This window comes from Sinohyriopsis cumingii, chromosome 17 (genome assembly GCF_028554795.1).
Source record: "Sinohyriopsis cumingii isolate HCF-2022 chromosome 17, ASM2855479v2, whole genome shotgun sequence".
NCBI classification, from domain to species: Eukaryota; Metazoa; Mollusca; class Bivalvia; order Unionida; family Unionidae; genus Sinohyriopsis; species Sinohyriopsis cumingii.
The window spans coordinates 107,134,114-107,147,218 of NC_142977.1; the positions used below are offsets into that span (position 1 = coordinate 107,134,114).

The window sequence follows — 13,105 nt, forward strand, 5'->3', positions numbered from 1 at the left end:
GCTTGATGAGACAAGATTTGCTGGTGCTTCTGAAAAAATCAAACATTGTTGCAATTTTTATTTTATATCCTGATATATATGTAACACAATGTAATAACGAGAAATGTGCAATTACTTAGTTCTTGCATATATGTACCTCGCATATTTTCATAAATATTCCATGACCCAAATATCTTCAATTGAATATTGCTCATGAAGTTGTAAGCAAATTGTTTCTATACAATCGTATACATTTTCAATACTTTTGAAACAAAAAGTATGTTATGACCTACGATGATATCCATTCTCTAAACTGCACGGCCATGAAAAACGTAGGAATTGTTTATCTGCTTTAACATTCCACGTTTCACTAACTCAGAGTTTCGTCACCCATTTCTTCCCTTTCTCCTTTAACATTTACAAGGATATATTTAAACTGATATGAATCATGTTTATTTATTTTATTTTTTATTTATTTTGCAATTTGCTAGATATGCGTTCATACAGTTCTGTTCCTCGTAGAAACTTGTATTATTTATACGCAAAAAATGGTAACATCTAACATGAAATGGCTTACTGTAGGGATATATACATTAAAACTGGCAACCTTGAACAAGGAATGAAAATGTTACATCAATATTAGATGAAATTATTGTATAAAAGATCTACTCACCTTCTTTCTCATATCCGGTATTATTCTTTTCCTTAGAAATTTTGTACACAGCGAATGGCTGGGTTGAGAGAGGACATTCTTCAGAAGCTGATTCGAACACAACTTCATTGTAAATAGTGTCATTGGCGCTTAACTCTAGATGTCTGCAGACACTTTTCATTAAAAGGCAACAAGACTCGGGTAATAGAACTAAACTTAAGAGTAAACAAAGCAAAGGATAGGCAACAGGACGTGTTCCCTCCATCTGAAGAAAGAATTTTATCAGCATTTGTCAAACAAATGTTAGAGGCTCAATTATAGTGATGTTTGTGAAACTGCGTGTCCTTGATGTTAAGAATAAAGCGTTATCAGAATATATGTAAGACAAAAAAGGATCAAATACTTGCAGTCAATTTCGATTTGATATTCTGGAAACAGTTCACGGAACATTCACCCTTCGGTTCTATTTCACAGATACGTTACGAAACAATGCCGCTGAAAATCAAGTAATCCTCGAAACGAAATAACGAAAGATATAAATACCTTAGCTCTTCAGCATTTCGCCTTTACAAAGTACGTGTATTCTGTTGGTCTAGAGTCATACATGCTTTGAGACGTCCCCTGATATAACCTACAGTTATGCCGTTGATCTTACAAGAATGTTGTCCAAAAACGTAGATGTATAAGAATAACTGATAAGTAAAACTGTAGATAAACTATTCATCCAAGTAAATTTAAAGAATCGTCCAAGTAAATAATATTTATTTGACGAGTTGATCTTTTCAAACAGAAACCCAGTCAGCGTACTAGATTTCGGATATGTTGTCGTAGTGGCATTTGGTGTACATTGATGCGTGCGAGCAAATAATCGCTACTGTATATGTTTATCCCCTATTTCTCTCCACGCTGGAACTACATACGAATAAGTAGCTTGATTCAGCCCTGGATGGATGGAGTGTTGTTCGAAGTATAACGAGTGTTCATTAACAATCAAACTGTCTTCACAACTTCCGTTATTAATAAAAGAATATATAGGTAAATGTCACAAGACTGAACACGTGGTTACATGAAATTACCACTCAAAACAGACTGCGGTTAAACACATGCTGGAATTATCCTTTATTTTCGAGTATTATCAATCCCACGGATAACTTATACGCCTTTGCCAGAAGTCCGAAGCGTCAAAATTGTTCCCTGTCTTTTTTTAATTATTTTTAATTTCCATTTTCCAGATCTAAATCTTGTAACTTGAAAGGAGTATTGTTCAAAATATTGTCCACTTGCCTGGATTATTAATTCACCATATCTACACGCTGCCTCTCTTTGCTCGTGCTAAACTTGGCAAAACTTTACGTAAAGCTCTTTCTTGCCACGTTTGAAGATATACTGCGATCTAAATCAATAGAGCAGTTCATTCCAGCTTAGAAATGTAGCTGTGTCTTGACAAACCCAAACAAATTGTTCCACTGTGAGTGATATCTGCTATTGCCATCGATTGCAGCCGCCGCAAGTATTCTAGTCAGCTTGATTACACTCGAGGTTTCCGTCCTCTGTCACCTGCAACTATCTCAAGCCATTTGCCTTCTTTCGGGGCTGACAGCTTTCGTCAGTTCAACCAATAGCAAGGACTGGTAGAAATTTGCCTACAGGATTTGCACATAAGCGAGAACAATACGAGCAGCTCTATGTTTCAAACCTTTCTGAGGTAAGGATTTCTATTCGCACATAGAGCAAATGGGTCGTGGTAAGAAGAGGATGAATTTTAATAAAAACAATCCACGGAGTCAAATGTTGAATACTGAATACCTCATAGTCTCCTTTGGCAACAAAAAGAATACCAAAAATTCAAAAATGTCAAATTTAGTCACACTTCATATATATGTGTGCGTGTGCGCGCGTGTGTGTGTGTGTGTGTGCAAATGTTTAAGCCGTAGAACAAATTAAAACATATTAAACATAAGATGACGATCACTCGTGCTTGGTATTCAATAGTTATCATTTAAATCGCAACCAACAAACTCTTTTTTTTTCTCCATAATAATCAATTTATTAGCTCCAAAGTTAACTGTATTAGCGGAAAGGTATGACAAGCCTTCCGACTAAAATGCATGCATGGGATGAAAGAAAATATTTGTAAGTTTATCAAATTGTTTTATATGCTTCATTTTCTGCGACTTTTTAATGTTTTTACATTTGCAGGCATTTCAGACTCTGTGACCTGAATAACTGAATAAATCCGTATTATCATTTACTTAAGTGTGAAAAAAAATAATTAAACGTGAAATAATTTTCGTATTTTTTCATTCCTATATTATCACATTTTAATAATATATATACCTTACATTTTCACGTGTGAAAATACATGTCCCATCATGCAAAGCGACACTTGATCATTTTGCTTACAGAAAATATACTTGCAACAGAGGAAAATAGGATACCGGATAAAATCCATCTTGTATGACATTAAATCTATTTATTTTTATTTTTATTTTTTAAATATCCCTTTTTTACCACACAATGAAATATCTCCCATATTTATGCTGGTAACGAAAATATTAATAGTATTTCAGGCTTGTTCTTTATTCAAATTACGTGTAATGCAAATATGAAGCTCTGAACCTGATTAAGACATGATTAAGTCAAAAGGATTAAGTATTTAAAGCAAATATTGATAAAAAAGGTTTGCACGCATTCGCATCCTTGATATTTAATCGATCAGTGCCTTCGCTTGTTGAGCTAGTACAGTGCCCGAAATGTCGTCTATCATTATGAAAGCGAAGTGTATTAAATTAGGTTGTCATCCAAGTCAAATCTGTTCTCAGAGATCTTGTGCAGACGTTTGATATATGGACACGTAATATAATCTTATGCATGCTGTAATGCTGATCTCCTCTGACATCTTGGAAATCAAGTCAATAAACAAAGACAACCCATACTACTTAGCAAAACTTATTAGTATCCTCCAGTTCTTAGATTTGAATTAGCACATGATGGAACAAGTTGATCCAAGAGTTTGCTGCTATAAATAACCAATGTATTCATTTGTCAGAAACTTCTCTCCGCTGACCTATAACTAGCATCCCATCTTACAACTGTTTTTAAATGCTAGCGAAACACATGCTGCGTATATCCAACCAAATCAAGGACGTCACTTTAAGATTCATCCATGCAATTCTGCTGTATCCTGAGCTGATAAATACTTTTTGTTATTGTTTTGTTTTCGTTGTTATATATATATATATATATATATATATATATATATATATATATATATATATATATATATATATATATATATATATATATACATACATACATACATACATACATGCATGCATGCATATATATATATATATATATATATATATATATATATATATATATATATATATATATATATATATATATATATATATATATATATATATATGTTGTGAGACCTTTGTACCGCCGATATTTAAGTTAGCCTGATGACTCAATATCTGCATGGGCATGAATATTTCCTGCATATAGCAAGTTGTATTGTGTGGTGAGCAGGTCTGATGTACTATATCGATTTACATAATGATTCTCAGTTTCAAGAAACAGTCTGGACGAAATATGTGATACGAAGTCACAAATGTGTGCATTCCCTAGAGCGAATCGTCTCTACCAAATTATTATTTGATTTGGTAAGTGCATGTAAATGAATAATTGATATTCATAATTCACAAAAGCCTCGACAAGGAGGCTTGACAGAATATAATGACCATTTTTGTATTTGCCGTTAGAACAGACATATATAAGTTAATAGAAGCTAATATATGCAGTAAAACTCAACTGATACGGGTCTATTGTTTAGGTGCTTTCGAGTTTTCTAAGATTTCTCATAAAATAATGCTGGGGTGTGGGGGAGAAAAAAGGATGATTGTTTTATTACCTTATGCATGTTTATAAATGTGAGCTTAATCATTAACATTTAGAATAATACTGAGGCATATGTCTTATAATTGCTAAGATCCGAAAGCTAAAAATGCACAATTATGTAAATACGTAACTCATTAAAATGGATGCTGTATTTTAAGATGGTTAGATGGGGCATAAAGGTGATGGGAGTAAATCTCTCTCTCTCTCTCTGATTAGCGTGCAAGTGGGGGAGGGCGACGAGATAGGGCGGTAACAAGGGCGCCTTTTACCCTTATTCGCTCTCTCTCTCTCTCTCTCTCTCTCTCTCTCTCTGAATGTCATTCGAGTGATCGTGGTTAAGGTTGAAGCATCCCCTGTCTGCATGCTTTACTTCCCAAGAACTATTCTCCCAGTGAATAATTGTGTAATATCAATCAAGTCCTGATGTAACTGTTCAAATCTCACCGGAATATTATGTTTGACATTATCCATTATATCGCTATGAATGCAGTCCTGGAAAGAATCACCAACAACAGCTATTCGAGCCATCATAGCGAAATATTTTGAATGATAAGTGAAGTCCGAATGTCTTGCCCCATGAATCCAGATGACTACTTAAGGACATGCGGCAGGATATACCGAAAGTTTCAGCGGGTTATGGTGAAAAATTGCTGGTAAGTTATAGATTACAAAAGGTTAGGAAGATTGTCATGTCAGTACTTTCTAAATTTGATATACGTGATATTGCAACACTACTATTTCATATCTTTACATTTCATGTGCATATTTTCAATATTACAAATGTCAACCTTTTACATTGTATTTTTCTATTTCTAAGTCTACTAGTTGCCTTCTGGCAGTTTATTTGATTATATATTAACACCATAATGGTATCAAATACATAACATTGCACAAGGTACAATGAAGCACAGTGAAAGATCTTAGCAGTATGCAAGTTGAAATATTGTATTCAACGCCATCTGTTGTCATAAAGGGGCATTACTGCAATGACGGATGGATCTGTTAAATTCATTACGGAAAAGGCCGAACTCTCCTATGTCCAGTGTATTACAAATTCTAAGCATGAGAGGTATAGCCATGGAGCCATATTACACATTCATTTTGCGATCGCGAGAGAGAGAGAGAGAGAGAGAGAACTGTTATTTAGTGTTTATCGTTCTAGCAATCTCAGTACAACTCTATTAGCACAACGGCAGACAGTTTCTTTAAAACTTGTTTGTTTGTTTGTTTATTTATTTCTTACCATCAATCTTTGTTTAACTTGCCGTATCTCGATTACGAGAGAGAGAGAGAGAGAGAGAGAGAGAGAACTCGGAGGATTGTGGAGAGCGTTGAACTTTAAAAAAAAACGGAGATTTATGCTGGAACTACTGATGCACGATGAAGAAAGTTTTTCTTCTTCACATTGTATAAAATTAAATTCAAAAAGGAAATAAAAAGAAAATCACTCTGAAAGAAGTAAGCAATTATATTGTCTTATTATTCAACAAATAATTCCTTCCTGTGGAGACACTGCAGGTCAGATCTGTGATTTAGTCATTATTGACAAGAATGAGCATTATATCTGATCCACGTCACTATTTTCATTCGGTTACCACCGCGCCGTCTGTTGTCATAATGTAACACTAATTACTATTGCATCTTTTTTGCTGTTAACTGCCAACTTGCATTGCATTACGTTGTAATGTTTAGTGTGTGAACGTTTTACCTCTATAATACATAACAGTGTGTTATAACTTAAAATCTATGTGTCGATTGCAAAGAGAAAATTTTGAGCTGCAAAGGCACAATTAAGAATGGAAACGTGTGTATTATTACAAATTCACATAGATTCACTCACATGGAATCTGAAGAATTTGCACTATTGTAATATCGTACCTTACAAATTCAGTAACAAATATTGGCAAGTGTAAAGACGCCATCCAGAATGTACATCCCACACACATAGAAAATGCATAATTGAATAATAAAAATTAGAATCTTCCAGCATATAACTAATAAGAAAATAAAAATAGAATAATGCGGGACAGAATATACTGCATATAATAATAGAAACTACATACACAGAAATAAACTACATGCATATAATTATGGCGGTTATCTCCCTCCATAGACTGTAAGGTTTCTTTATATTACTTTAACAACATGCATATGCATTCAATACCGCTGCCTAATATTGCACTCGTTTCATTAATATACATACGCATTGATATACGTGACAAAAAATCCCCTCCAAAACACATTGTTTTACATATTAAATTCCGTACAGATCCATCCGTATAGTATTTCAGTACCTTATGTATTTTATACACGCGATTAACGAATTTATCTACCCTCTCAGATAAATAGGTACTACTTAAAACAATCATGTTTTAACAACGTGCTCATATTTACGAGGACACGATGTAACTCATCAAAATTATTTTTAAAAATAAGAAAATATCAGAAGGGATTGATAACAGTGGAAAATCGTAATGAAGATAGAAAACTTTAATTATTATCAACTTACACCAAATGGCTTACCCTTCAAAGTCTTTGGAGCTTTATTCTTATCTCCTCATCTTTGTATCTCAGGAACTTGGAGATTAGTGATCAAGTTTTGACCTTTATGCGGACCATTTGGTAAGCTTTTTCAGTCTCCAGGATGTGTTCAACATGCGTTCTGTCCACAAGCATCTGCCTATGGCTCTTCCCGAATGTTCCTGAATTATTTTACTCTCTTCTGAGACTCGTGGCTTTTCCATTATACCCCCTATGAGACTCGTGGCTATTCCATTTTATTCTCTCTGACACTCGTGGCGTTTCCATTATAGCCCTCTCGTTGTTGTTGGCATATGGTTTAACGCCATTTTTCCAGCACAATACAGGCTATGGATGGGAGACAGTATAAATGGTGGAGGAAGAACCCGGGAAAACCCCCAGAAAGAACCACCAACCCATGAGAAGCTACTGGCAAGTTTTCACACATACCCATTGGCCGAGCCCGAGACTTGAACCCACGCAAACAGAGGTTAAATGGCAGTGACCCGTAACGGTAAGCGCTTTAGACCACTCGGCCACTCGGGGCCCTCTATAGCCCTCTGAGACTTGTGGTTTTTCCTTCATACCCATCTGAGATTAGTGGTTTTTCCATTATACACCCTCTGACACTCGTGGCTTTCCCATTTTTCCTCCTCTGACACTCGTGGCTTTTACCTTTACCCTCCTCTGACACTCGTGGCTTTTCCATTATAGCCCTCTGACACTCGTGGCTTTTCCATTATAGCCCTCTGACACTCGTGACTTTTCCATTTTACCCCTCTGACAATCGTAGCTTTTCTATTATTCCCCCTCTGCAACTTGTGGCTTTTCCATTCTACCCCATCTGAGACTCGTGGCTTTTCCATTTCACCCACTCTGAGACTCGTGGCTGTTACATTATAAAACCCTAGGACCCAATGTTTGTGCATATATGATCTTGCCGTAGTAACCAACACATTTCGTTGTAGAAATGGAATATCATTTTCACAGAAAAACTCTTTTCTGTTAAAGATTCATTATTTTGATCAAAGTAGTGGTTCTTCTTTTGCTTCATGGGATTGTACGAAGAACTAATAAACTCACTAAGTTTTTCAAAATCACCCATGGTTGTTTTATTATTATTATTAATATTTTTATTGTCATGTCCACTGACAATAGTGACAACCAAATTCTTCTCAGACTCAGTATTGTACAACTAACTCAATCGGAAATCTATGGCGTTGAAACGGTCGTCAAGTTTATGGTCAGTGTTCGTCTATAATACGCTCAAAAGCCGTCTAGTTTGTGCTCAGTCTTCGTAGTATTATCAGTAATCATTCCAACATTTGACTGCGTTTTTGATCTAGAAGCAATGGTCAGGGCGGAAAAAGTATGTGTTGGTATTATTTGGTTTGTTTATGGTGAGCTGGCATTTACAACAAGATAGTGCACATGGGAAGGGATTGGTGGAAACAAAACATCAGAGCTATGTTGTTGCTCCCAAGATTAAACTATGGATAATAAATACCAAAGGAGAAGAATTGGTTAGTTTCTCCAAGCGGGTCATTGATGGCTCGTCACTAACTGCTGCTGCTGGTGAATTGTTTATGACCAAGACCACTTCGAACCTGTAAATGACTGAGTTTACTGTCTCATTAGAACTGAGTTGACTGTCTCATTAGAACTGAGTTGACTATCTCATTAGAACCGAGTTGACTGTCTCATTAGAACCGAGTTGACTGTCTCATTAGAACTGTTTATCAGCTTTCTGATGATGTTCTTACCATTTAACTGTATCCATACTGATATGAGGATTCATGAGGTCATTATGATTGAAATTATAATACACACTGCATGAATGGTGAATCGATTATCAAGCCTTATGACTTCATGAATCCTGAAAAATATCATGAATCCTAAAAAATGTCACGAATTCTGAAATATACCATGAATCCTTAAAAAATAACAAATTCTATTCTTGGAATCGCAAATCGCTACATATATAATAATATATATAATAGTTAAAGAACAACAAAACAACAGAACTTTATTTTAACCATTGCTTACAAAATATTGACAAAACACAGAAGAAGATGCAAGAATACTTTAATAAACCTAGGGTTTGTGCCATTCGTATTTACGCCTCCGTTTAGAGCTGTGTTAGATTTTAGCGATTAGTGGTTTTATTCTGTGCAGTCAGCGTTAGGGAGATATTTCTCTGCCGGAGTAATCTGCCAATTTCTAGGAATAGACGTTATGATCTACAGTATTCACGACACATTATGATAGCATGGATTAGTTTCGTAAAACGGTATTCGTGGTTAGTAGCTTGCGATTGGGTCAGAGTGGGACGACATGCTTCCGGTTGGCATGTAGTCAAATAGTTCCTATTTTAATTTAGAGGTATTTTTTGGTCGTGCCTTTCAGTGTGAAATATTCATGACAGGGACCGACTTTTTTAACCCTTGGAATAATTGTGAAAGGGTCGTTCTTTTTCTGGAGCTGTCTTTTGTTGTGGATGGAAACCATTGTGGATGAGGGGCACATAGGGTGAATGTGTAATGGTTCAAAACAGTGTTTCGATTGACTCGGAGATGGAATCGAAAGTATTCATGCTCGACTGCGATAGGTTTAGTGATGAATGATAAAATGCGAAGCCATGAAAATATGAAATATGGAGAAGCCATGAGAATGTAAAACAAGGGGAGGCCATGCAAATGTTAAGTAATAGTTGTGTTATTTGTGGTCATTGGTTTATTAGGGAAAAAAATTGTATTCTCTGTACGTTATGGAATCTTCTATTTGACAACGAATGTTCTCTTGACGTCTTTTGAAATTTGATAAAACAAGTGAGTTCCAGCCAAACTCATGCTGATGTTTGTCCTTTCTTGTATTATGAACTAATAACTTCTAATTTACTGCGCCACGTGATGTAATTTTAACCAGTTTGAATGATTGTTACCAAGGCTTGCTGAGAACGTGTAACTGTTTCCAAATAAAGGATACAGTTTCAAAAGTTTTATATTTTTCTTTATAATACACGACATCTTGGTGCAAATGGCTTGCTGCAGCTTCTGGGTATTGACATGTAGTCCTTACGAAATAGTTCTGACAAACATATTTTCATTAAATCTGATGTGTATAATTCAGAAACGGAAGTTTGGGATTGTTTACGACAAGATGCCTGGGAAGTTCATCATGTCACGATAAAGTTGCACATTGTGCTATGTTCTTAATCTCGAAGCCAAATCGTGTAGCAATATAAATCTACACTGTTACAACTCACAAGACAGTAACATAAACATGTAGTAACATGAATCCACACAAGTATACTGCAGCAAATTAATGGCACGATTCAGTAAGAACAGTTTTGCGATGAAATTCCGACATCAGCTGCATTGAAAGAAAATCTCAACCGTCATGCAGCTCTTGTTACTTTCTAGGTGACCTTCATTCATTGACCGTTGGTAAATGTGCATTATCTAACATAAACGTTTCTATCCATCAACTATATCATTTTCTGTATTAAATTGGTAAGTATATTTTCCACCAATGCGCATGTCTGGCGACAATAGGATCGGCGAGTAATCGAACCAATAACGTTTTATGGAAATTACTCTCGTAAATAGTGATGACAGAGACTTTTATGTACAATATATTCATATATTCATTTTCTGTAGACTGGTTTACTGCTTGCACAGCACTAAGTTTTAAAGGTTCTGACAGTAACAGTGAATCATCCATAGTAATGAATCGTTTCACGTAACTCCTGAACTCGACTTTGGCTCAACGGCAACATGCTTGAACTGATTTGGTTTTGGCACTCATAAATACTGAATGACAATAATACTCCAGAGCTTATATTTCTGAAATTTGCCTTTTAAAAACGACCTTCATTCATCATTTCAGAAAACGATTATTTCTTCCATTAAGAATTAATATGCTCATGTCAGTAAATTGAGGCTTACCATCCTTCAGTTCTCAGAAAGAATCTCTTTCAATAATTGAAGTTCAAATTCAATGAAATTTTATCAATCTTGTTTACATTGAATCAGTAAACATTCAAAATTGATGTTCTGGGCTGGTTAATGCCCTCTAAACCTTACTTAATGCGTGCGTCTGATGTTATGAGTATTCGTATTGATATTAATGCATGTATCCTCTATAGTCCCATCTTGTGCTCACATGTAATTATGATAATACATGCATCCTAGAGGTTAAATCTTATGCTTACATGTATTTCTATAAATGCACGCATCCTCTAGATATCCCATCTTGTGCTCACATGTAATTATGATAATACATGCATCCTAGAGGTTCCATCTTAGGCTTACATGTATTTATATAAATGCACGCATCCTCTAGATATCCCATTTTGTGCTTACATGTAATTATGATAATACATTCCTGCTCTAAAGGTCCCATCTTGTGCTTACATGCATCCTCTAGAGGAGTTTCTTGTAGTAACATGTCTTTATATTACCATGTGCGTATTGTAGAGAACAGATCTTGTGTTATATATATTTACATTAATACATGCATCCTATGGATGACCAATCGTATATTTGCCTGTATCTATATTAATATATATATATATATATATATATATATATATATATATATATATATATATATATATATATATATATATAAGCTGCTGATAGTAGTTGAGATATGCTTTCCCTGTTGAGACGAGGCCTTGATGTTTTCTCAGAACCGTAACTATGGCTGGTTTTTGTTTAACGTAAAACAGTACTTTCAAGGGAAATTCCATGTACCGCATTTTTTATATGATACCACTCTCTGTCGATGTTTACGTTACTGAAATCAGTACATAAGTACATTTCCTAGCCCAGCTCAAAACACAGAAACTTTGGAGGAATACTAAACCGTCATGACTTACGTTATATATTTATTCGTTCTCGATACTAATGTTACTTTCATTTATATTAATTGAATTATTGCCATTTATCTGAGACCTGATCTTTAAGATAGACCAGTAAATGTACTAATTGATAAAATCAATGAATGTTGTTTAGCTGATCACGCCTTAGGTCTATTACGTCCTTCAAAAGTCTGCGAGCTAATGTTCTAAGCAAAGACAGCATTGTTTATCTTTGAGTTTGAAGTGAGAACCACGAAAGGGGCAACTCTGACATACGTCCTTGTTGTAAAATACTACAAAAACATGTTTATTTTATCTAAAATATTTTATTTAAGTATTGCCTTGTGTACCTCTCAAATAAAACAGATTTTGTTTATTCGTGTTAAAGAAAGTGCATCAGTGCTACTGAAACATTGTTACTCATGTACTAAATACTTTGTGGCATTTGTAAATGATTGTAAATAATTGGAAAGCCTTTGAATGTATTATGTTTGGTACACCTGATATAGTCAATGAGATTGTTTATATAGCTGAGTTGTAAGACTTTTCACTCATTATAAGTTTTACAGTCCAATTTGCGCAAACTAACTGAATCTGATATTTTGCCCAGATATGAAATATTTCTTCATAGCCGAGTTCTAGACTGATGTCTTATAGTACATGACGGGTGTATTAAACACACTCTGATATTAATATATGAAACATGTTATTATTCATTTATGACTAATTGTTTCTATAATACCAGCGACATGGGTGATTATTAATTTTCCCTGATTCAACTACCTTTGGAGGATTCACAACAAGTCCACTAGTATCGATACCTGTTGAAATGCTTTTGCATGAATCCTCCGCCTATACGGTGGCCAAAAATCTTCCAGGTTTGAGTTCAAAAGTTTGATGCTTGTTTCACGTTAATTCACTTCATTCCTAAACAAGATAAAATAATACTTTTTTTTCATTAAGTACCTACGTCTATGGATTACCGCTTTGTAGATATGACGTCCGTCAAAATGACACTTATTATTCATAATGTCTTGACCTAGATCACATCTATTTGCGTCCAAAGTAACATAAACATCAGTAATTGTCCTATTGCTTGAATATTCAACTTATCAGATCAAAATAGTTTGTTCATTGACCAGGTTATTGATTTGATACACTTGTTCTTGCAGGCATATAATTGA

General features: G+C 34.9%; 1 protein-coding gene across 1 annotated transcript in view; it reads right to left on the bottom strand.

The window, feature by feature from the left end:
• Positions 1-2,188, bottom strand: part of LOC149779628 (uncharacterized) — a 131,005-nt gene extending 128,817 nt beyond the window's left edge. Inside the window, exon 1 of the mRNA XM_089938660.1 lies at positions 653-2,188. Coding sequence (XP_089794786.1) covers positions 653-920 — 268 coding nt within the window. The 5' untranslated portion in view covers positions 921-2,188. The remainder of the gene's footprint in view (positions 1-652) is intronic.
• Positions 2,189-13,105: the final 10,917 nt, after the last annotated feature.